This window comes from Scleropages formosus, chromosome 4 (genome assembly GCF_900964775.1).
Source record: "Scleropages formosus chromosome 4, fSclFor1.1, whole genome shotgun sequence".
NCBI lineage: Eukaryota > Metazoa > Chordata > Actinopteri > Osteoglossiformes > Osteoglossidae > Scleropages > Scleropages formosus.
In genome coordinates, this window is record NC_041809.1 from 26091313 (window position 1) to 26115648 (window position 24336).

The 24336-nt window shown below is 40.8% G+C and overlaps 3 protein-coding genes and 1 non-coding gene across 12 annotated transcripts; 2 read left to right on the plus strand and 2 right to left on the minus strand.

Moving 5' to 3' along the window:
• Window positions 1-1426: 1426 nt before the first annotated feature.
• LOC108921275 (ras-related protein Rab-39B-like) lies at window positions 1427-3290 on the minus strand. Its single transcript, XM_018730688.2, has 3 exons — window positions 2868-3290; window positions 2522-2754; window positions 1427-2236 (listed from the first exon to the last, which is right to left on the minus strand). Exons 2-3 carry the CDS (start codon window positions 2734-2736, stop codon window positions 1810-1812), a joined length of 642 nt encoding a protein of 213 aa, XP_018586204.1. The 5' UTR covers window positions 2737-2754; window positions 2868-3290; the 3' UTR covers window positions 1427-1809.
• LOC108921273 (solute carrier family 35 member F2-like) lies at window positions 2646-10274 on the plus strand. Of its 3 annotated transcripts, none has more exons than XM_018730679.2 (10): window positions 2646-2715; window positions 4206-4292; window positions 5107-5221; window positions 5609-5781; window positions 6315-6442; window positions 6556-6715; window positions 7525-7681; window positions 7792-7844; window positions 9435-9589; window positions 9760-10274. In XM_018730679.2, the coding sequence occupies exons 2-10, from the start codon at window positions 4214-4216 to the stop codon at window positions 9991-9993; spliced, it is 1254 nt and encodes a 417-aa protein (XP_018586195.1). In that variant the 5' UTR covers window positions 2646-2715; window positions 4206-4213; the 3' UTR covers window positions 9994-10274. The 3 variants fall into 3 exon arrangements, with proteins under 3 accessions (XP_018586195.1, XP_018586193.1, XP_018586194.1); XM_018730677.2 differs by lacking the exon at window positions 2646-2715 and adding an exon at window positions 3465-3605; XM_018730678.2 differs by lacking the exon at window positions 2646-2715 and adding an exon at window positions 3563-3753.
• A 2372-nt stretch (window positions 10275-12646) lies between these two features.
• Window positions 12647-21784, plus strand: elmod1 (ELMO/CED-12 domain containing 1). 7 transcript variants are annotated; one of them, XM_018730682.2, is made up of 13 exons: window positions 12960-13082; window positions 13231-13443; window positions 13839-13920; window positions 16271-16416; window positions 16777-16805; window positions 17024-17121; window positions 17353-17482; window positions 17619-17752; window positions 17870-17938; window positions 18250-18273; window positions 18542-18592; window positions 20826-20959; window positions 21365-21784. In XM_018730682.2, exons 3-13 carry the CDS (start codon window positions 13904-13906, stop codon window positions 21538-21540), a joined length of 1008 nt encoding a protein of 335 aa, XP_018586198.2. In that variant the 5' UTR covers window positions 12960-13082; window positions 13231-13443; window positions 13839-13903; the 3' UTR covers window positions 21541-21784. The 7 variants fall into 7 exon arrangements, with proteins under 7 accessions (XP_018586201.2, XP_018586198.2, XP_018586202.2 ...); XM_018730685.2 differs by lacking the exons at window positions 12960-13082; window positions 13231-13443 and adding an exon at window positions 12647-12702; XM_018730686.2 differs by lacking the exon at window positions 13231-13443.
• Window positions 20429-20501, minus strand: trnak-uuu (transfer RNA lysine (anticodon UUU)). The gene has a single exon. It is a non-coding gene; the product is annotated as a tRNA-Lys (tRNA).
• Window positions 21785-24336: the final 2552 nt, after the last annotated feature.

The following is a 24336-nucleotide window of genomic DNA, read 5'->3' on the forward strand; positions in this document are numbered from 1 at the left end:
GTTTGTTTTTCATACTTTAGCCGAAACAATAAAAGAAACATTATTTCCATATAGGGGGCGTGGTGGCGCAGTGGGTTAGACTGCAGTCCTGCTCTCCGGTGGGTCTGGGGTTCGAGTCCTGCTGGGGGTGCCTTGCGACGGACTGGCGTCCCGTTCTGGGTGTGTCCCCTCCCCCTCCAGCCTTCTGCCCTGTGTTGCCGGGTTAGGCTCCGGTTCCCCGTGACCCCGTATGGGACAAGTGGCTCTGAAAATGTGTGTGTGTGTATTTCCATATAATGTATGCTGACACAATGTAAGGATTAACTGCAGTATTACTATTTTGATATTGATATTCAAGTAGGGGGGGCGTGGTGGTGCAGTGGGTTGGACCGGGTCCTGCTCTCTAGTGGGTCTGGGGTTCGAGTCCCGCTTGGGGTGCCTTGCGACAGACTGGCGTCCTGTCCTGGGTGTGTCTCCTCCCCCTCCGGCCTTCCACCCTGTGTTGCCAGGTAGGCTCCGGCTCCCCACAACCCCGTATGAGACAAACGGTTCAGAAAATGTGTGTGTGTATTCAAGTATAGGCTATTACATTGATCGAGTGTAAGTTAAACTTAGAAGATGCAGTTTAATTACATTTACAGTACATTTATTCATTTAGCAGACGCTTTTGTCCAAAGCGACGTAAATCTCAGCAAAAGTACAATTTATGCATTACATTAAGAGAAAGAGACATAGCTGCAGACATGTGACTCAAGTAAACTTAGTTTGTCACCTACCACTTGCTGCACCGAGGTTCATCGTTCAAGTAGGCGCACAAAATACAGGATAGACAAATCCTGATACCCTCCTACCAATGTTTTTTTTTTAATAATATAAGATGCACAAGCAAATAAAAATAATGCCAGATTAGTGGCTGAATAAAGGCTTTATATGGTGAAATTCAAATAAAATCGGTATTTTTAATATTTATCTGTCATTTGAGTGAAATTTGACACCCAAAAAATGACACAACAAACTTGCAAGCAAGCAATGTAATGTTTATTTTAAATTTGTGACAATGAATAATAATTGGTATTAAAGTGTATGCATTAGTATCTTGACAAAAGCATGTCTCCATATTAGACAAATATACATGGCCTACCAGATTTATCAATGAAACTGCAATATTTGTTGTATTGCAGTTGTATTACAATGACAATTACAGTACATTTATTTTACAATGGAAAAAACACATTTTACTGAGTTCTGTGATTGATTCTCTCTACTCCTACATGTAGAGTACTGAAATCTTGATTTACCTGTATCTTAAATCCAAATACCAACCAACCAATGTCAACAACCACTTTATTAAAATAAAATGTTTATATATTCTTACACTGCAAAATTAAAAAGCAATGGAATATTACCTGTAAGTATAAATTGTTCCTGTTACAGTCAAAAAGCACAGATATTATCAAAAAATCCTTTGGCCCATTTAAATCACCTTGGCTCCAGGTTGTTTTTGCTTTCAATAATTACTTGAGGCACAATGCATTCAATCTAAGGTAATTTAAATATACAGGATTTTTTTACAGTATTTACACTACATATTTACACGCAGGTTACATTATCCTTTTTATTGTATTAACAGTACTGTTTTACAGCAAATAATTGCTAGAAATAAGTGCGTATACTTGGCAGTGACCAGGCTGGTCCCAAGATTATGCTACTTTGTCTCGGAGAACAGCTCGGCCTATTCTGTCTGTGCAAATGAAATGAAAACAAAATTGCACTATTAGGCATCTCTGATCTTTGGCTGCAGATCGTGAAGCCTGTCCATCTTTGCGTCGCTCAGCAGTGACACATTCGTCTGGGTTTCACCGCCTCCTCTGAGGAGTGTACAACATTGGGCACAAAACCACTTTTGACCCCCTCCCAGTCCTCCTTAATAGATATTTCGCCCTTCTTCAAGAGCTCATAGATGTCCCTGGTGAGGATGGTGAAAGACTCCTCCACGTTGAGCCCGTCTTTCGCAGACGTCTCTATGTATTTCATCCCAAACACTAAGGCCATTTTCTCCGCTTCCTCTCGGGTCACCTGCCGCAAGTGCCCGAGGTCACATTTGTGGCCCACAAGCATAAATACCGTCTGAAAAGGCTGCATGTGCATTCTGGCTTCATCCAGCCAGTTTTTAAGGTGCTGAAAAGATCGCCGGTTGGTCAAGTCAAAGACGAGCAGACCTCCCACTGAATTGCGGTAATAGGAGCGAGTTATGGACCTGCAATGAATGAAAGGATCAGGAAGAAACAAGCCTATTATTACAAACAATTAACTGCTTTGTATTCGGATCCAAACGATTACGTTTGTTTTCTTCGTGTTTTAAAAACGCTAATGTGCTTTACATGTAACGTTTTAAAGTAGATAATTGAGCAAACACACACACACACAGTAAATCTCAGCAGGTGAAAAAAGTTTGTTTTTGAAAAACTCAGTATTTTTCGCGCACGACATTAATTAAACTGTCATGGAACTAGGGGAAAAAAAGAAAACTTTGATGGAATACCTGAATCTCTCCTGGCCTGCAGTATCCCACAGCTGGAGTTTGATGCGCTTGCCTGGTTCGATCTCAACCAAGCGGGCAAAGAAGTCAACCCCCACCGTCGGGTCGGACACATCGGTGAACCTCCCCTCGGTGAATCGACGCAGCAAGCAAGATTTCCCAACTGTCGAATCTCCGATCACAATTAATCTAAACTGGTAAATCCAAATTGCTTCCATCGCAACATCCCAGTTAATCTGAAAATTAATGACACTGCTGGGCACGGCACATGACTAGGCAATCAAACAACAGATTTAGTAAATGCGTACGTACGTCACTGACGAAGCAAAACACAGTAACAAAGCGATACCTGCGACGTTTACGACTTTCTGCTCACACGCGTTCTTTTTGCGTTTCTAACACAGCATCTAAAAAGGTTAAGCACTAAGATTTAAAAGAATGTTGCGCCACTGTGACGATTTACTTCCAGCGTGTTCGTCCAAATGTGGCATTACTGCAGATATCACATCATCCTTTCCTTTTTCTTGCCACGTCTTGTGTATTTAAGTGCTTTGTAATTTAACATGTCAGTCCCTCCTGTGATCCGTGAGGATAGTGATACGCGAATGACGAATAAACGGGTAGAAGTTTAGTTTAAACGCACAACTATTGTCGACAATCTTTTTCTCCTTTTCTTTTGGCAATGACGTAGTTTCACCCGAGGACTTTTACAGACACCAGCAGTGAACAACGTAGTAGTAGTCAACTCCACCTACGTGATCACCAGACACTACTTGCTATGGGGAAGGAGTTGTCACTTCAGCACCACGGTAGAGTTTGGTTGAGATGCAGCACTACTAAATAGTGCGGAACTGCTTTTTTGACTGATTGATTGAATATCCAATCACAAGGCACGATAGCGCCCGGATTTTCTTATTTCGTCCAATAAAATGAAAGAACAGTTTCCAAAGCGGAGAGTCGGTTTTATGCGGTTGGATGGATTTTTTGATGTATACACATGATTAAGCTATAAAATGATTTATATTTTTCTTCAAGGTTAGCAATAGCGAACTTAAAATGGATGGAAGGCAACAATTGAGCTATACAGGTACAATACATATTACTATTTAATCGTATTTTTAGTTGACGGCATCATCATGCTACTGTCTCTGCGGCTATTAGCATGATTAGCTCTTTTGTTGAGATCTGATACTACTGTCTTACTGAGACAAACGATATTGTTCTCGGTACAGGAGGTAATCTCTGAGACTCTTGTAAAAAAAAATAACTTGACTTCTAATTGCTTGAATTGTCGTTCCTTAGTTTATGGGCAGTTTTATTCGTTGGTGTGACTACGATACCAGGTACTAGTTTAACGCGCCAGACGACCCGGTCTCATCGTGGCCGGCACGTGCGCGAAGCCACGCGCGTCGATTGGACGGATGTTCTGTCCTCGCGCTCGCATCTTTTCCATTAAGTTCGGTGTTTTGATATTTTAATTCTACAGCGGTGGAAGATTCAATCATGAGCCATGTAATGAAAAATAATTACAGTAAATATAGTTTTATCCCTTCATGTAATTTACAGATTTGTTGAGTACAGCACAGAGACATCGTGTATCATATCATGATCATCATGTATATATGTACCTGAGATTTTCCACTTTTAAGTTGTAACAAAACGTTGTGTCGATTTTGACGTGGAGCAGCGGTGCGGATGATGCTGGCCGAACACGAAGTTCGTCCAAAGGGAAGTTTAAATGACAGTGAAAAGGGAGACTGTCATTCCCGGTCACGTGAGTACATGATCAGTTCTTACTGTTTATTTTGCGGGTTCGCGGCGATACGACCGTAAATTAACGTCTCCGTCGCGTTATGGATGTGGAATCCGTACGACGTTCTGAACGTGTTGAGCTAAACTGTCACTAGAACGTCTCATATATACATCACATTCCAGCAACACGATACATCAAGCATGTTTTCACACACTGTCACTGTTTTCCCAAAGTTTCTATGTCTAGCAAACCCTTTTAGAAAGCATAGAATTCATGTAAAACATCCCTTGCCCGCTAGTAGACGTCTAACATCTACTTTTCTGGGTGAAAGTGCCTATTTTAAACTTGTTGCTTTCCAGAACACCAGTCCTCATACACATCAGTCAGTTATATATATTATATGTGTGTTTTTCTTAAATGTCTTACATGGCTATGAATATAAACGCTTTAGCAAACGTCGGCGAAACGTTGATTTAAAATGTAAGGTTTTTGGATTTGGTGACGGTGTATCAGTCTGTGTTCCTGTTGTTACAGAGGAGCGCTTACCTGTTAAGGTGCTTGGGGGTAGTCGTCTGGTAGAAAGACTTATCTGAAGTTCAGAGGCCAGAGATGTAAGAGCCAAAGCACTGTGGGAAAGTGCCCCTCCTCTGTGGCGCTTGCACTCAGCTGCTGGTTCTGACAAGGCTCAAATTCCAAGGAAGATTACAGCCCCTGCTCTCCCTGCACTTCAGCTTGGACGCTGCCGGTTAATTATTCAGCCTGGTTGCTCTAAAGTTTAGTCCACTGGACGACACTCCTTTTTCACTGTCCTTTTTCTTACTGTAACTGTTTCTAGCTCTGCTACGGAAGAAGATGAGTGTCAAGGAGCTGGCCCTGCCATCTGCCAGCAGTGGAAGAGGCACATTCATATGCAGACTGAATACTTTCAAACTAAAAGAAATCTTCACATGGTGAGCAAACACTTCACTTACCCTGTCCATACAGTATGTGTGAAGGGATATAGTCCAGACAAACTGGCATGTTAAATTTTCACTGGGAGAACATTTGGGCTTTAAAGTATTCTGTATGTATTCATTTTTATGTCACATGAAGACTAGCATTTTGTCCAGTGTCTGAAAGTATTCCATGTTGCCTTGACCTAGTGAAGTCTCAACACAGAAATGTCCTTCAACTCTGTACTGTGTGTGAGTTTTTCTTTTTTTTTTCCCCCCTGGGTGCATGTCTTTGTAACTGGACGTCCAGTGAGAAGCCAAACTCGCCTCTCTGCACGTGTTTGATGACTATGAGCGTAGGCATGCTAATGTGATCTCACATGAGGACTGTCTGTCTTTCCCCAGGCAGCTTCTGAAGACATTAGCTATGGGCCAGGGACTGTCACTCTTGATCTGTGGGACAGCAATCACCTGTCAGTATCTTGCTGAAAGAAAGGTGGAGACCCCCATGCTGCAGAGTTTCATGAATTATGCTCTCCTCCTCCTCACCTACACAACCACTTTATCCTTCAGAAAGGGTAAGGGAGGCCATTGATGTTTTACGCTGAGCAGTTTTTTAAAAACTGAGCTTAAAGATGATCTTTGGAAGCACAGATTCGGTGTTTAATACAGATTAATACCTTAGTGGAGCAGGATCTTTTTCTGTGTGACCCAGCAGTAGTCATAGATTTAACCTTCCTTGACCACTCAAATTTGCATTCCTGAAAGCAGGTGTAGATGTTTTTGCTCACCCTCCAAAATTCAAAGAGCCATAAATCTTGTGTATGAAATTGAAGTTCTAGGCATGGTAGACAAATGTCCGGGTAAACTCTAAATCAGACTGCATTAAGAGATTTCCGGATGAAGGGTATTTGTGGCTTACATTTATTAGGTTCTGTTTTGGATGTGAGAGTTATCTGACCACCCCCCTTTATCCTGTGTAATAGTCCAATTACTTGTGTAGTTTATATAAGCTTCCTGCTGCAAAGGTGTTGGTAGTTATTTGTCTCTCAACGGTCTTCTGAGTAATAATTGCCATGAGCCTTTGTTTTTGCTTTTTCTTTTAACACAGGGGATGGAAATATTTTGCACATACTAAAGACAAAGTGGTGGAAATACCTACTGGTGGGCATTTCTGATGTTGAAGCAAACTATGCGGTAGTGAAGGCATACCAGTTCACCACTTTAACAAGTATACAGGTTAGAACTCTGTGTTTTGTCAAACAGTATATCCTTTATCCTCTTCTTGAATGCTTCTGTAAAGTTGTGGTTCCATTAGAATAATCAGTCTGGTCTTGGTGTCCTGCATCTAGCTGCTGGACTGCTTTGTGATCCCTGTGCTGATGGTGCTCTCCTGGATCTTTCTGAAGACCCGCTTCAAGCTTGTACACTATGTGGGTGTGGCTGTGTGTTTGCTGGGGGTGGGTGCCATGGTTGGAGCTGACTTGATAGCTGGACGGGACCAGGGGTCAAGTAAGTGATTGTAACCCATGGTTTGTTTAGAAATGATTCTAAGGACCTTTGTTATTACATAACATAGTTTCTTTCTTGCTCAGCTGGCAGCTTTATCGAAGATGACATGGTACTGAGCCCCCTTTTCAAAACAAAAAGACTGTATTTTCTCTTTTCTCATCCTTTTCATCCAATTTCCCTTTATGTTTCATGTTTTGAGTGTCTCTTTTGATAAATGCTGCCAGCTCCTTTGCTTCTTCAGTGTCGGTAGTTAAAGAGTACAGTGTGTGTGTGTGTGTGTGTGTGTGTGTGTGCGTGCGCGCGTCTGTGTGTGAATCAAGCTGCTTTTCAGGACTGCTATGCAGGCCTTATTAGGCACCTGGCTTTAGGACATCCAAAGTTCAAAAGAACAATCCCAAGATTATTGCTAAACCCAAAGGTTTAGTGAATGTAACATAGGAATCTGACAGCTCACCATCTCAGAGCAGATAATTTCTTCCCTTTTATACTTAATTATCCGGTGAATAGAAGACTACAGTGTTTAATGAACCAGAGAGAAAATTCCATTGTTAGAGTCCATTATTATACTGTTTTATTGAAGAGATTATGTAGAACAACACAACTTTTTACCTTGTAGAAATCATTGCTCTGCATTCAAAATGAGCATGATTTCTCAGCAGTATTATACCTGAAGTTTAAAATGGCAGCCTCCTTCATACACGTCAACTGTAAGACAGAAATGCTTTCTGGACATATCTTTTTGTAGAACACATATCAGTTAGTTTAGTGTTTCAGTCCAGTTCTTTACTGTGTGTTTCCTCCCTCCATAGGCAGCGATATCTTGCTGGGAGATGGCCTGGTGCTCATTAGTGCTACCTTGTATGCGGTCTCTAACGTGTGCCAAGAGTACACCGTGAAGAACCTGGGAAGGGTGGAGTTCCTTGGCATGATTGGACTCTTTGGGACCATTATCAGTGGAATTCAGCTGTAAGTTTTGTCCATTTTACGGTTATAATAAGAATAGGATATTACCAGGCTGGTCATTGTACTAAGCAAACATAAATAAACCATTTTTGGTGTTGCATTTGATGTTGCAGGAGCATTCTTGAGTACAGTGCACTGACACAGATCTCTTGGAACTGGGAAATTAGTAAGTAAAGCTGTTATTGTTATTCTTCCTCTTCTTCTTCTTCTTCTTATTATTATTATTATTATTATTATTATTGTTATTGACAATTGGCATTTAACTGTAGTCTTTGGTACAAGGCTCCTTACAGTGTTAAATATGTGTTCTTAACTGTTCAATTATTTACTCATCTAAAGTGCCGTGCCACATTGTTACATTATATTACAAGTTGTGTAGAATATCCATGCAGCCATCCAGTCATTCATACCGTTATACTCACGCGAATGACAGATAGATATTTCAGTTCACCCAAAACATGGACTTCAAATACAAAAAACATGACATACAGAGCAATAACATCCTCAAAATGAAGGACATGGAAGACTACAGAAAAAGCGTAAACCACATCACAGCCACCATACAAGCCTCTGTCTCAGGTCTCGTATACCCACATAACTATGCAGAAGCCTCACATAAGTGTCATATTTTTGTCTTGAATATTTTTATTTTGTGGGTTTGGTTCTTATTGTAGTGATTACAATTATTTTCCACTAAATTTTGCTTTATATCTCAATAAAAGCAGGATACAGCCCTTCCAGTGTAGTTCTACCGATAGAATTGTCTTGCTGGGTTTTGTACGGGGCTTGACATTAACACCCGCCAAATGCACGTAGAAAACAGCAATGGTGGGTAACTCCATCACCTCTACTAGCCACTTTGGCGGGTGACATTTTGATGACATGAAAAAAACATGTAGTTCACAAAACTCTGCTTAGACAATTCAAATCAACTTAATGGCATCCTAAATAATACTACAACACCCATGAGCACTTGCTGCACAATGTGCGCACACATACTATTGGGTGCTTTGGCATTAGACTCCAGCAAGAGAAGGAGGGAAGAAAAGTTGAAAATGTGGCAGCATATTAAGGGCATGAAAAGACCAGATAACTTAGTTTACATATAATACTATTGTCAGTGTGTACAGCTAAACTCATTTTTGTTCAAATAAATGATCAAAAAACGCAGTTACAGTCTCCAGTTACCAGTCTCCATTTTGGCTAGTAAAAATGCTGACTGGCTAGTGACTTTGGAAAATCACTAGCCACAGTGGCCGGTGAGCCAAAAAGTTAATGTCAGGCCCTGGTTGTGTAATTATAGCCAGTGTTAAGTAGTGAAATAAGTTTATGCTTTTTATATATTCTGGTAATAGTTTAACATTCTTGAGTGAAATTCGTTGGCTCTGGGCCTTATTTTTCCAATTTATATGGCAATTTTTGTCTCTTACAAACAGTTCTCAGGAATACATTTTTTCTGTAAATAAAGGTGCTAGTGAACATGGAATTTATTTGCATGGTTATTTGTCAGCTGCATAAAAATAGAAAATATTGTATTTTAATGGTTAAAGTAAGTCCTGTTTCACTATGTGAGGAGAGTGCTCTTTAAACTTATTTAGAATGTATTTAGATTGAACTAAATAAAAATATACATTACAGAAAGGATAGATAAAGTACAACTTTTGTGTTCAGGTACCCTGCTCAGTTTTAATTGTCTAACGAGCCACTCTGACCATTCAGAAAGAGAGATACTAATCTTGATCTGGTATTTCCACAGTCCTGCTGTTTGGAGCCTACACAGTCTGCATGTTCCTGCTTTACAGCTGCATGCCCGTGGTAGTCAGGTTGACCAGTGCTACAGCTGTCAACCTTTCCTTGTTGACCGCTGATCTCTTCAGCCTCTTCTGTGGCCTCTTCCTCTTTCACTACACTGTGAGTAAAGATACCCATAGCAGGACAAAGTTCTATAACAAGGCAAATGGTCCTGCTTTTGTTCACTGATGTAGAATGTCATTTTTTATATGCTGGTGCAGTTATAATGTTGCCTGTAATAAATTATGTCCTTCCAGTTTGACTCCCCCAAAACTCTCACCTTCCCACAGTTCTCAGGCCTGTACATTGTGTCCTTTGTGGTGATCACCGTGGGGTTCATCACCTTCAACACAGTGCCCACGGTCTTGCCGGCTGCCCGGCCAGAACATGAAGATGAAGGGTCTCCAAATTCTTCAGCCAGTAGGGATGCTGCTGTCACACAGGAAGGTGAAGGGATCGAAAGTTCGCTTGAAGTGGAACCATGTGAACACACCTGGGTGACAGAAAAAAACACTAAACTTTAGCTTTCCTTAAGTCTTCCTGGAATATTCTAGGAAGTACTGTATGTGCACTAGGAAAAAGTGCTTTTCAGCAAAAAGAAGGCATGTAGTAAACAACATCCTCTATCATTTCCAAGAATGCCAAGAAACTTTGTATTTCGCAGTATGACTTCGTTAAAGAAGTGAAACAGAACAGAATTTTATAATCTGACTGAAATTGTAGGGCAATGTGGATAAAGAGTATATTCTGAGATTTTTTTTTTTAAGTGAAGTAAGGATTAAATAGCACTTAAATACATCTCAAGTGAAGGTAAATAACTACATTTATTCATTTAGCTGATGTTTAGTTAAATCTTTCAGTTGAACCTTTCTTTAAAATCAGTATTTTTACAGACTAAAATGTTCTGCTATATGATTTTAAAAAAAAAAGAAAAAACATTTTTATTATGTATAATGCCAAAGGTGAACAAATATGAAGTACAGTCCAGTTTTTGTCTGTCTTGTAATCAATGCCTGAAATGACAGGCTGTTGAAAGTATATGAGGCATTAATGTTTAATGCGGTTATTTTTCATTCATGTCTTTGTGGTTTTAGGTCTATGATGCCTAGTTATCTCATGTTGTCTGATCTACAAAGAATTTCTAATGTAATTACATAAATGTGAGACTGATTATTGTCAAATATTGTTGATTATTTAGTGAACCAAACTAATTGCTGATGAGTATTAAATTTCAAAGTAACTTAACATGTTTTGTGGAAGGACTAAAAAAAATGAATTAACTGGGGGAATGGAGCAAGATTATTCCTTCATCAAAGGATACTGGATTCCTTGTTATCAAGGCTTTGTCAAACATTTATTGAAAAGTTCATTAGCTTGCTGTCTCAAATACAGAACTTCAGATTTAACATCCAAGAAGGGAGAATCTACTATTGGAAGTATGGGACACAAAGTTTTATATTTTTGTATGCTTTGTTACTGTAAACCAAATATATCCACATTCACTGTAAAGGACTTTTTTTTAAGTTTTTATATTTATGGTATATTGGCATTATCACAGGACTTGTAAAACACTATAGTAAATAGTTCATACAAACCAGTTTGTTTTAATGACTCATCCCAGTGCATTGTGTGTGTGTCTTTACAAGTGTAAATTTAAGCATACATGCATGTGTTTTCAAAGTTTCTTGCATAAATATCATATGCTTCAGATAAAAGTGTAACATGGGGAGGGATGAGGAGGATGAGTGCCCCTACTGACATTTACATTTATTCATTTAGCAGATGCTTTTCTCCAAAGCGGTGTACATGTCATAGAATATACAATGTGTGCATTACATTAGCAGGAAGAAAGACATAGATGCAGATGCGTGATACAGGTGGTCCCCGATTTACGATAGTGCAGCTTTTGATTTTTTCAATTTTATGAGGGTGAGATGGCAATAGACATTCAGTAGAAACTGTACTTCGAATTTTGAATTTTTCCCCGGCAAGCAATATGTGGTGCGATACTCTCGCGCGATGCTCGGCAGCGACAGTGATCCGCATCCTCCAATCTGTCACATGGTTGTGTTTTATGTATCTATAACGTCACAGAAATGCCCTTCTGTGTCTCCTGCTAATGGTGGGAAGAAGAAGAGGGGACCAATTACTCTTGAGGAGAAACTCAGATTGCCCAGTATAAAGGCAGCAAGCCTGTAATGGCCATTGCATATATGCTAGGCTATGATGTTCAGTAGGTTAGGTGTATTAAATGCATTTTTGACTTACGATGGATTTCGCGGAACGTAACCCCATCGTAAATTGGGGACCACCTGTACTTAAGTGCAGTTAGTTTCTTTCCACCATATGAACCAATGTTCACCACGTGAGTAGCTGGCATCAGACTTTAGCAGAATATCCACAATTCCTGATCTCCTTCCGGGTGTTTTTTTTTTGGAGATACATATAAACACTTGTTAAAGCAAAGCTGATTTGTCCCTCTCGCTATATGCATGTAACATTATTGAGTACTGTGGCTAATGTGTTTTGCTCCCACTACCTGACACGTTGTTATGCCACTGCCTTTAAATAGACTGAATCATTTCAGGTTCTGGTGAGAAGACTTTGGTCTTGACACACCACAGACTGAGAAGGCTGATCTCAAAGGAGACAAAAGACCTGAACAATCTTTCCAGGTCGAGTTCCCTTTTTACCCCCTGTCGGATGGAAAGGACCATGACCCTTTAATAAACTTGCTTCCTGCAGGCTGAAGCCCTATATAACTGTACAGCTAATGCATTAGATAAATTAGTCCTAAATTACCTTAATGGGACAGTGTTCATGGGAATTACAAAATGAGAATGGATATATTTTCATTGCACTGCTGATAGTAATAAACATCATTATCATCAAATAAAGCGAGTTTAATTTGTACCTGGGCACGTTAGAAACCAAGTAGACCAATCTAGTAACTGTTTAATACCAGTTAATAGCTTAGTTTCGGTTTATTCGATAATTCTTGTCTGCTGGTGTGAATAAATAAAATATGTCTCGCAATGGCATCACATTCAATTGCGTTCTGCTGGGTGCAAAAGCGCCGGAGATTCAATGGTCGCTTAGCGACAGCAGCTCAATAACGGAGACCGGGTACCAGAGACAGGGAGTGGTGTGAATGTAAAACATCTCACATTGCCGTGGAGAAGCTGGAATGCAGAACCAAGAAATCGGCAATGACCTGGTCGATCTAACGGATTGTACGTGTCACTCGGTTCATATTGGGGCGCTTTCGTGAAAAATAATAAATATATAAGATCTATGAAAAGATTAAATAATCAGACGCGATGTCGAACGAATTACAATTCTGACTTCGCGGCATACACCCGAGTTTTATTGTCCGCATCGAGATGAAAAATCGCCGATACTACTCTGACTCTTTGTTGCTGTGAACGTAGGAAAAGACGTGTGCAGGGAAGGTTGTCCTTGGACACCATTCATTCATAAGCTCCTTACAGCCATTGTCGTAGCAGGGCGCGCCACGCAGAGCTCGCAGGGTAAAAGGGCGATGAACCCACAAGCGAGCCGCCGGTAACCTAAATAAGGTCTCATGAGGAAGGAGTCGGTCGTGGTGCAGACAGTGAGTGGACTATTACTACTAGTTAGAAGCTTGTGTTTTTCTGGCGTTTCTTCTAGCCCATCGCAGCTCCGCGGCATAGCAATGGAATGGTGAGTGCGGCTGAGCCCGGCTCAGGCTCTGCTCTCCTCTCTCTGTCTGTCTCGGTGAGAACTGTGCATCATGGAGGAGAGCCGGGCAGCACTACCTGCGACACACTGAACGAACGCACGGAACACACCGATCACTCAGAACACATCCACCACCAGCACACTGACTGGAGACACCGAACACACCGATCACACGAGGGCTCTCGGCATCGCGTCCGCGGTACCGTGCGTGCGTCCTTCCCGTTTTCTGCGACCGCACTTATTAATGAGCACATGTAAGTCGTACGTTGTGTTGCAGTTGTTTGTGCAGCGCGTGTTAAGATGCTTTAGCTGATGCCTGTTGTGTCTGGTTTGCAACCGAAAACGCATCATCAGGTCATCGGAAAATCCACCCGTAAACCAAACTAAACGATTACGTCTGGCGTTTTGCTGTGACATCTAGTTTTAAATGACTGGTGGCAGAGTAAAAATAATCTAATGAAATTTTAAAAGCAGTCGTTTAAAAAGCGGAATTTTCTTTTTCTTGGTAATCCACGAGCTGTGAGGATATAGGGAAGCTTCATCACTGAGATTTGACGGTGACATGCACGATCTCTGTTATGAAAGAATCTTCGTCTATTACTATTTACAGTAATTGGCGGAATTTTGTCACACTTGTATTTTAACACAGAGCTAAAAGCTCACCATTGAGAATATTTCGACTAAGCCTAAGGCATCGAGGAGAAACAAGCGAAAATGAAGCACTTTCTACGGTAGGTAAAATCTTTTTTGTTGTTCTGTGTATATTATAGATCTATTAGATGTGTGACCCAAAGCGGAATGCGCACCTTTGTCATGCTTTTTATCCACAACCGGAATACATGTGCAATTTGAAGCAGTATTTAAGTCACATCAGCGTAATAAATGCCTTTCATTGCATTATTTTACCCTTCGTTTTATTTCAGGTGCAACAATCAGAATGCTTAAGTGAGCACAATTTGCCAAATGTTATCTCACGTTTATGTTAGGTGAGATAAAATTAAATATATGAGCGTAATTTCAAGGGAAAGGGACTCTGTTAACTCGACGGGACGGTAAATAGGAAAACATTGATATTGAAACAGATAAACCTCATTTTATATATATGGCCATTCTTGATTGTAACGTTACCATTTTTTATAATCGACAGTCATCCAGTGAAATACCTAACCAGTCATTTTAGCCTTTTTCCCTGCAACCAGTCGTTTGTAAAGTATATCTTAAAGGCTATGTTAATTTCTGGGATGCTGGCTTCAAAGAAAGCAAATGTTGCGCATATGTGATATCATATATGGGCAGCGGGTAGCTTAGCCTAAGCGGCCTGGTAAATTGTCTGACGAAGTCCTAAGAGCAGCTTTGCTGTTGCAGCCCGGAGAAAGTACTTGAAATATTTATGTAGAAAGCAGTGCCTGCATACGTAGGTAAAGCGTAAAACTGACGAACTAAAAACGGTGTGGTAAGAAGCGCGAGCCGGTGATTAGTACGAGACGAGTGACACTTGTTACGCTTGTGCGTTCGTCTATTGACCGCTTTGTTAGGTTAGCTGGTCGTATTGTGGCTGTCCGAACAGCTGTCCTGTTTCGTTTAAGTGAATTTTTTCTGTCGTTCACAATTATGGTGTCAGGCTGCGGTTGCTTCGCCTCCACCTCCCTGGCCGTGTATCTCCTCGTTCCATCAGGGTTTTCTTTTACGTGCGCGCTCTCGACACCTGTCTAACGAGGCCAGCGTGCGCGCTCCCCACATCTGCTTCGGGAGGATCTCGTGAGGGTCTAGCGTTGTTCCTCTGTTTTTGGCCAAGCCCAGCGTCCATCTTCGCTGTTTTCCTATTACAAAAACAGCTGTGAAGTGGCTGACTGTTTCTGGCCAAAACCGTCAGGGTTAGGTTGGTTTCTGTGTCTAAAGTTGGCTTGATGCAGAAAAGCCCGGAAAACCTTAACGCAACAGTCAGCTCTTCCTGCACCCTGGCTCTGCAGCAACAGTGTGGTCACTTCTGCAGAGGAGAGGCCTGTTTCAGCTGCTGCTGTCCACTGTTCTCTGCATTTCCAGGCTGAGATTACTAGAGCCAGCACTTCATGGCTGACTGAAGTGTTGGGTGGGATGATATTTCAGAAGAAAGCACATGTAAGCTTTCTCATACTTACAAGCAGCTGATAGTGTAGTGGTTAGTGCTCCTGCCTTTTGACCCAAAGGTTATAGGTTCAAATCCACTCTCTTTCCAGTTGTAGAACCCTTGAGTGAGATACTTGCTCCAGCTGAGTGGCTAAGTAGTTCTAGGTGTCTTGCCTTAGCGAGAAGTGTCTGCTGAGTGAATAAGTTTCTTTGTGATCAAAAGGTCTATGAGTCGCAGAGAACATATGCTGTTTTACCCTTCAGCTGGGCAAAGTATAGTAAATGCATCAGTAAAGATGCCCGGTTTTGTAAATGGTGAAAACAGTAATACATGCAGGACTTTGGAAGTTTATTTTTTAATGATTATGATTTAATTCTTAAATGCTGCTTATACACAGGGGGTGCGGTGGCGCAGTGGGTTGGACCGCAGTCCTGCTCTCCGGTGGGTCTGGGGTTCGAGTCCCGCTTGGGGTGCCTTGTGACGGACTGGCGTCCCGTCCTGGGTGTGTCCCCTTCCCCCTCCGGCCTTACGCCCTGTGTTGCCGGGTTAGGCTCCGGTTCCCCGTGACCCCGTATGGGACATGCGGTTCTGAAAATGTGTGTGTGTGTGTGTGTGTGTGTGTGTGTGTGTGTGTGTGTGTGTGTGTGCTTATACACATGTGGTTGGAGCCAACAATTTCAGGTTCTCAGGTGTGTGAGTAAGCGTTATAACAACAAAGTCCATGAAATCTTCAGCAATCAGAAATTTCCTGTGTTAGGAATAAATATGCATTGGTTTATTCCCTCAAAGCTCCATTTACTGTCACTTGTATTCTCTGGTAAGTAAACACAAGTTGCACTAGTTCTTACTGCTGTCCCATTTACACCAAGATCTTGCCCTTGACATGGGTGACATGGCACGGACTTTTTTTTTTGGTAGTTGGCGTTTTTCTTCTGTAACGCACTGTGCTTCCGCATTTCCTTTATCCACCCTAGGGTCCTTGCACAGTTCTGTGTTTTCCTGTACTGCAAATTCTTGTGGAGAACCTTCAAGTTTGTGGTCCGAAAGGTCACAGGCCGATGTGAGCTGCAGCGCATTTGTTACAACAACAAACCGGGTGCCCGCAGGACACTCAAGATTGGTAATTAGCTATACTACCTTGCATCTAAAATATGTAAATCAGTCTTGAAATTGCTGACCAATGTCCATATGTTGCATCTGTTGTGTCAGGGTGCATTTGACATCATTTTCTTTTTCATTGGTAGTGGAAATTAATTTCAAACTTGTTGATATAGAGCTCCTACAAGCTGCTTACTCTCTGACTTGCATTTTGTATTATATGTGTGTTATAGTTTTCTCCTGCTTTGATCACAGTGGAACAGAAATACTCTTGTTGTTCACAGTCTGTACTTCAGATGGTTTGTAATTCAAACAGAAATACTCAGATCTTTTCTAAATTTGTAAGCAGATTCATCAGCTAGGTCTTCTTTTGTTTTCACAGAGTCTTCTCTCAAGTTCTCTAAGAGTGAGGTGAGTGGGAGTCCTGGGTGCAGTCTTGTTTTACATTTCATAGCAGAACTTAAAAGGCTGAATCTTTTGAGCAGCTCTGTATGTGATGGATCTCATCCGTGTTTACAAATTTATGCCTGCAGGGCATTAGTGTGGCAAAGTGATTTCTCTCTTTTGCCCTTGAGTGAGTTTGTACTGCAGTGCGTTCATTTTCGGTGCTTCCTCCCTTTCTGCCCAAGCTCCTGCAGTCTGCTGTCAATGTCCATCCAGACTTGGTTGAGAAGACCATTGACAGCATCATGGCTTTAAAGAAGATTAACCCTGACACAAACCCACAGTAAGTTATGGTGACACCGAGTCAACAATAAAAAAAATATGGTGTATGGTGGTTGGAGAATTGTGGTTTACACCATGTTCATTACTGTAGTTTTTATCCAGGGTGAAAACTGAAATGTCTCTTTTCACACCTGAGGTGCACTTGTTTCCATTTATGTAACCAAGGTCTCTCTTTTTTTCCTGTCCTGAAGCTATGGGCTCCGATTCAGTGAAATGCTCTGTCTCCACTCAGGTTGGGGATCTCCCTCCAGGCCAGCCTCTTGCAAATCGTTGGATATCGGAATCTTGTGGTAGAGGTGGAGAAGTTGCGTCGAGAGCCATATGACTGCGAGAACCTAGAGCATGAGGAGATGTTACTGAAGGTAGAGTTCACTCATGGGCCCTAACACCTGCCATTGCAAGCACAGGCACACCACCCGCTGTCACAGGCATCTGGTGTTAATAGTCTGTGTTTACTTTTCTCCTATGGCTTACAATATTTTATGTGATTTGTTATAGCTCTGGAAGACTCTGCGCCCTGAATCCCCCCTCAGCGGCCGCATTTCCAAGCAGTGGTGCGAAATCGGTTTCCAAGGCAATGACCCCAAGACTGATTTTAGGGGCATGGGACTCCTGGGCTTATACAATCTCTTGTGAGTGATTTGTGCACTAATATGAAACAAAGTAAATGTGAGTTGTTTACTGAAACCCAATCTACTGTACTGGTTTAAACAATGACAATACCTCTGTTTCTATTCCTATAACCACAGATATTTTGCAGAGCATGACAAGGCCACTGCTCTGCAGGTGCTGCATGATTCCCTGCAACCCAAGCACAGGTGAGTCCTTCTGCTGCTGCATGGCAAAGTGTATAGATGTCAAATTTTGATAAGTGGTCTTCTCCATGCATTTCCATTGATGTTTTATTCATCCCTGTGCTGTAGAAAAGTGAATTGCTTTTATGTTTTACATTTTATTAATACAAGAATGATTAAAAATGTATTTTTTCATGCAGTTTCATAAAGGCAATTGCCTCCAAAAGTTTGAGGTCTACATTATTATGTAACTTTTTCTCATTAGTGTCCCAGTCTGAGCAGTCCCAGCATTAAATCACAGTCTTTTGGTCCTTTCATTTTGCTTGCATGCCTAGGACCATATCCAGAGGAGAAACCAGGTACCAGGTCCTCTCTCTCTCAATCATTCCACTTTTAAGCTCTCTTTTATTCACATTTTCTCATTGCATTGATTTTTCTTATGTTTTTCCATAGTTCTTCTTTCAACAACACATGCTAAGTTCATGCTCTTACCTTTTTCTGAGTAAAATTTTAGAATCAAGATTTCAGGTATGGGATTGTATCTGTGTAGAGAAGGCTGTTTGTATCTGACAGGCAAAGGCTGGTTGATGATTCTCTCACACACCATTATTTCCATTACTTTCACAGTAACATAAGCAAAATTGAGTGGGAGAAGAAGAAGTTCGATAAAGCAATTGGGTAAGTATCTCCTGCCCTTAGCATTACACAGGAAAAGATACATGCATACATATTGTCTGAAGACGCTTGTCCCAAGTGGAGTCGCACTGAACCAGACACAATGTTTTAATTTCCTCAAGCAAAATCTAACTGTTATTATTCGGAGCATGAATGAAGAAGTAAGAAGTTATTTCACTTAAAAAATTAACAAAGTTATTCAACACCATCTGGCGCTGTATGAAAAAGTAACTGCCCGTCAACACTTCATAACCTGCTGCACCCACCTTTAGCTAAAATAACTGCAACCAAGCACTTGCTATTATTCAATATCATTCATTTGCATCGCAGTGCAGGAATTAAGGCCCATGCTTCATTGCAGAACTACTTAAATTAAAAAGTATTGGTGGGTTTTCCAGTGTAAACTGCTCGTTTCGGCTCCAAATGGTTTTTCACAGAACTGTACACACAAACCAGGCCATAGTAGCAATATGATTAGTGCACTGTTTCTCAGACTTTCTTAGAAGGCCAAAGCATTTTAGTGTTCATCCAGGCAGTAGTTAATGAGTGTAAGGGCTTGAGGGAAAAAAGATCACTTGTCTCAAGATGGGTATGTACTATGTAACCAAAGAAAACATTTTGATGCAATAATCTGCCACTCTTCCATCTGGGTTGGGAAGGGAGCCCTTGCAGCAATATTTTTCCCCAGTGCTGTAAGTAGAGTGTATAAGAAATTTTAAGCAGGTTGGACTATTGTTAAGGCTTCTTTGTTGTCAGTACGACTATAGGATTAGTTGCTGCATGGATTTGACAGACTGCTATAGGTGTAACTATGACCTATGGCAACTGCAATTACCAAGTATATGTTAGAACAGTTCCATTAGTGACAGATTTGGATTTTTGCTTCATGATCCTAGAAGTGCAAGCACAAAAAGCTGATACACAAAGTGATTTCAGTTCATTCAGAATGGCTTTTTACCATAAGAAGAGACCCAGAATATGTCATGCTCTTTAATATAGTGAGGAGGTGCCTGTGAGTATCAAAGTGTTATCTCATAAAAGAGATATCCTGGAGGAATCAACAACTTGTTCTTGAAATGGTGTACGGATTACCAGGAAAAGCAGCTGGATTAACAGCGTAGACAGGAGCTGAGGATTTGAAGAGACATTGATATAGTTACAGAATCACTGTCACACCAGGTGCACATGTCACTTTTACACAGCCACCAGGAAAGGCAAAAGAAGTGTTTGTGTGTCCTTTCCCAATGGAAAATAAGATATATAGTTTGACCCAGTAATGAGCTGATCTATTCCATATATTTATATTGGCTTAAATTGGGGAAGAATTGTTTGGGTTCATGTTTTTATGAATTTGCTGTTTTTTTTTTTTTTTTTTCTGGGAAACAAGATGTTCATTTGTATCATGTTTCTGCAGTCTTGTGAAGAGAATACATTTCACTGTCATTTGCTTTTCCAGCACTGTCCACCATGTTACCCCCATTTTGAATCTGGTTTAACTGTGCTGTACCCACCTGCCAGGTGGACAACAACTTACCTGTGTTCCTGTTTCACCAGTGCGCTTACATTTACATTTATTCACTTAGCAGACACTTTTCTCCAAGTGACTTACAATGGATACTGTGTAGTGTTACTAGCACACACACCTTATTCACCGAGGTGACTTAGACTGCTAGAAAGAACACATACTGTGTTATTAGTGACTCAAAAGGATTAATTAACATTTTCCCAATTCAGGTGAGTCAGAGAAAGGATGGCTCCTTCTTACATATGTACTGAAAGGTGACACTATTACAAACAGGCTTGAAACCTTATGGAGCCTCAGGTTAATATTGAAAGTTGTGCCTGAACAGGGACTTGAACCCTGGACCCTCAGATTAAAAGTCTGATGCTCTACCAACTGAGCTATCCAGGCTCTTCTCTTTGTACTTATTGTAACAATGATATAAAGATCTGTACCCCTTTTGCAAAGCAACTCAAAAACTACCATGCTGTAGAGTCAAGCACTGACTGGAGGAGATATGCAACTTTGGCTGCAATGAGCAGCACCTAAGCATCTGCTGAGTCAAAGAAATTGCTTTGTAGCAGTTAGCCAGGATTCTTGAATATTAGTTTTTTCCTCCTCTGGTGCAATGTTGCCAGTGGGCTTCTGGGTTGAGTGATAGTCCAAAGGGCTCTTATTCTCAGCAATTAATGGCTCTGCCATATGGAAGTAAGATAATCTCTTGTTCTTGGACAGGTACTCATTTGCAATTGTGGGCATCAACATCACAGACCTGGCATACTCTCTTCTGGTGAGCGGTGCCCTGAAGACTCACTTATACAATGTGGCCCCAGAGATGCCCAGTCTGGTCCACTTCCAGCAGACCTTCTGTAAGTCCACCTTTCAACACATTTTCATCTGCAGCACCTGGCTTTGATGTCCCACTGCAGCAGTCTTTATAAATTTATACAATACATGAAGACTTGTTTAATTCATAAATGTGAGGGAATTACAGCCAGACTAGCACTAGACATACAAATCCTGCATTTAAAGAAATTAATTTGAAGGGACTTTTTTATGCTCTCCTTTCAGTGATATTTCCTCCTGCAGATACAGTGTGCCACTTTCTCTTTAGTCTGAAAATCAGGTCATCTAAATTGTTCATGGGTAACTGGAATAGCAGGGGGAAGAGGGGGAGGGAATTCAAGATTACGTGACCCTGTTTTTGTAGTCTGTCTCTTCCTCCATTTACCAGTGTTTTAGGGTTCTGCTTTATATCATTTGCTGTTCCCCAGGTTACCTCATGCAGGAGTTCCACAGGTTCTGGATTGAAGAAGACCCTTGTGATATCATGGAATTCAATCGTGTGCGCAACAGGTTCCACAAGAAAGTGCTTAAGCAGCTGAAGAATCCTGACATGGCCCTGTGCCCTCACTTTGCTGCCTCTGACCTGCACCTTGTCAACCTGTAGTTGCCCCCAAACACTGAACCTTCTGTAAACCTCCATGTCTCAGCTGTGTCATGCCACTGCCAACAGCTCACCTATTCCCACTCCCAGTATGACTACATCATTTCACATTCTGCCACCGTGCTGCCCTTGGAACACCAGCATCACTGTTGACCATGGTGATTGTAGACATGCAGGAAAATGCTGTGCAATGTGATCTATTTATTATCATTTTTATGGTTATTATTTATTGTTATTCAGTGATTTTGCAAACCTGACTAGAGATAATTGGTTTTTCTTTAACCAATACAATAATAACCTAATCTGGAAAATTTCATTTTATAAAATATAAAGAGTTTAATATTACATATATGAAAATACATATCTCAGTCACAGTTTAAACATTTAAGCAAAAAGAACAGATAATATTTTGGTCCTTGGGTGGTTCATGATATTGAAATTTAAGCAAATATGGGAGGAATGTAAACTAAAAACTCCAGGTGAGCTGTGGAGACACATTACTAATGGGAGTGAAAAAATAATTTTGATCTCAGTTGTCAATGTATTAAATTTATAGGGAAGAAAAAGAATGTAAAGGATGAAGGGGGAAAAAAAGGTGAAAAAACTGTTTCCTGTGAGCCAACCCTCAGCACAGTTATCATCTGAGCCAGTCATATCTCATAATCATCAGAGCCTGTTACACAGTTTGAAGTCATCATGTAGGTAAATAACATGTTTTAATTTATTTCACTAAGCCAGTAACATCATCAAAAGCCTCCTTCTTGTTCAGACTAAAAACACAATTTTACCTTTTGAAGAAAGACTGTAGTCAATAATTGCCAAAAACCTGCAAATATGAAATTTCTGAAATAAGAACTTCAGAAATATATAGTGAATGTGATTTTAACAGATTAATGATTGTTTTATGCAACAAGAAGATTTATATATTGTGTTAATGATACATGATGGAATGTGGCATCCACAATGTGTGTCCTAATAGCCAAAGCAATAAGTCAAAGTTAGTCTGACAGACAATAAATTCTGACATTTGCAGCTTTAATTATTCACGTTCATCTTCCTCAGGACTGACACACACATTCATTTGTATCCACGACATTACAGTCTGAGTTCCTATTTTAGCACTTACAGTACTTTATTAATGCATAACACTGCAAACTTTCTCTGCTTGAACATCATGCAATTTAAAATTCTAGAATTACATTTTTATCAGTTGTTTTTCACATTAACATTTTAAACAGTATGTAATATAAGGCAAGCATGTTTTGTATGTTTTACTCTAAGCTGTCAATGTGTGGCCTGGTAAAGATCACCTGCTAAGAGCTATCACAGTAATAGCCAGGTGTTCACGGACAGATTGCATGCCAAGTACTTTTCTATGCTTTATCATAACTGGTTCTACTTAATGCAGAACACAACACTGATTAAAAAAAAAAAAAGTTATTTCTCTGCTTTTAGCAACACATTTTCTGTTGTAAGACTTTTAGGCAGGTAACGTGCATTTGCTTCTTAGAGGCAATATGCCGCAGTATTACAATGTACAAAATGTTAAGTCATTTGTGGAAATATGATTTGATTGTGTTTAAATTGTGGCAGAATTTTGTAGTATTCATGTTTTTGCTGTAAATACAGTGTAGTCAATGACATGCAAAAAGGAATCTGTGCGCATATATCTCGTTTAAATGGTTTTACTGTAATGTGCAATTGGCTACTCAAGTAGATGACCTTAGAATACCAGCTCTAGGCTGTGCAAAGGAACGTAAAACACAACTGACATGTATTCAAGACTTCTGCCTGACAAGCTGACTGTGTCTCTTGGAGGTGTCATTCTGCTGGGTGAGCCCAGAAGCCCTGGACAAGATTGAACTGTACACTTTCTTTCAGGCACTTTCTTTCATTTAAATTTCAAGCTTAATGTAATAAAAGTTGACATATGAACCATGGTTTCCATTTACAGTTTTTCCCCACTGCTCACAGTGTGTAATGCATATCTGTCAGTACCACCACGCTTTGACTGGTTACATCTTCAGGTAACTGAGCAGTCAAAAAATAATAGCGCTTGACCACAAGTTTACACTTACATTTATTTATTTACCAGACACTTTTTTCCAAAGCAACTTCCAACGAAATCTATGTAGCGTTATCAGCCCACACACCTTACTCACTGATTTACACTGCTAGATACACAACCTGCAGTGGGTCACTCGTCCATACGTCAGTGCAACACACTCTCTCTGTGTCACTCACACACTATGGGGAACCTGAACAGGATGGCTTTGGACTGTGGGAGGAAACCAGAGCACCCAGAGAAAACCCATGCAGACACAGGGAGAACATGCAAACTCCACATATACTGAACAGGGATCAAACCCACCTTCTCACACACCACCCATGCATTGTGAGACAGTAGCGCTACTCACTGTGCCACCGTGCTGCCCTAGTAGTATTTAAAACACATTGTGGCAGCAAGTGGCAGTGTTTACGCCTAGGTCTCCACCTCACACACAGTCCTGCTCCTGCTACCTTGATTAGGTGCTTACCTGATCGGACAATCCCCATGCTGTGTAAATAATTAGAGCACTGTAATATGCAATAACAGTAATTATACGGTCATTCATGTCTTACTGCCGTAAAATACCTCAGCTGAGCAAAGTTGACTGATCACGAAACACCTGTGACGTCAAGCAAAACCTGACTCCAGAAAGCGCGAGAAAATGACCTAAACAGCTGTCTGATCGCTGTTGTCTCGAACGTTCAAGTCTCGCGTTAATCCAGTCAGGGTCTGCCACGCCCACACGTAAA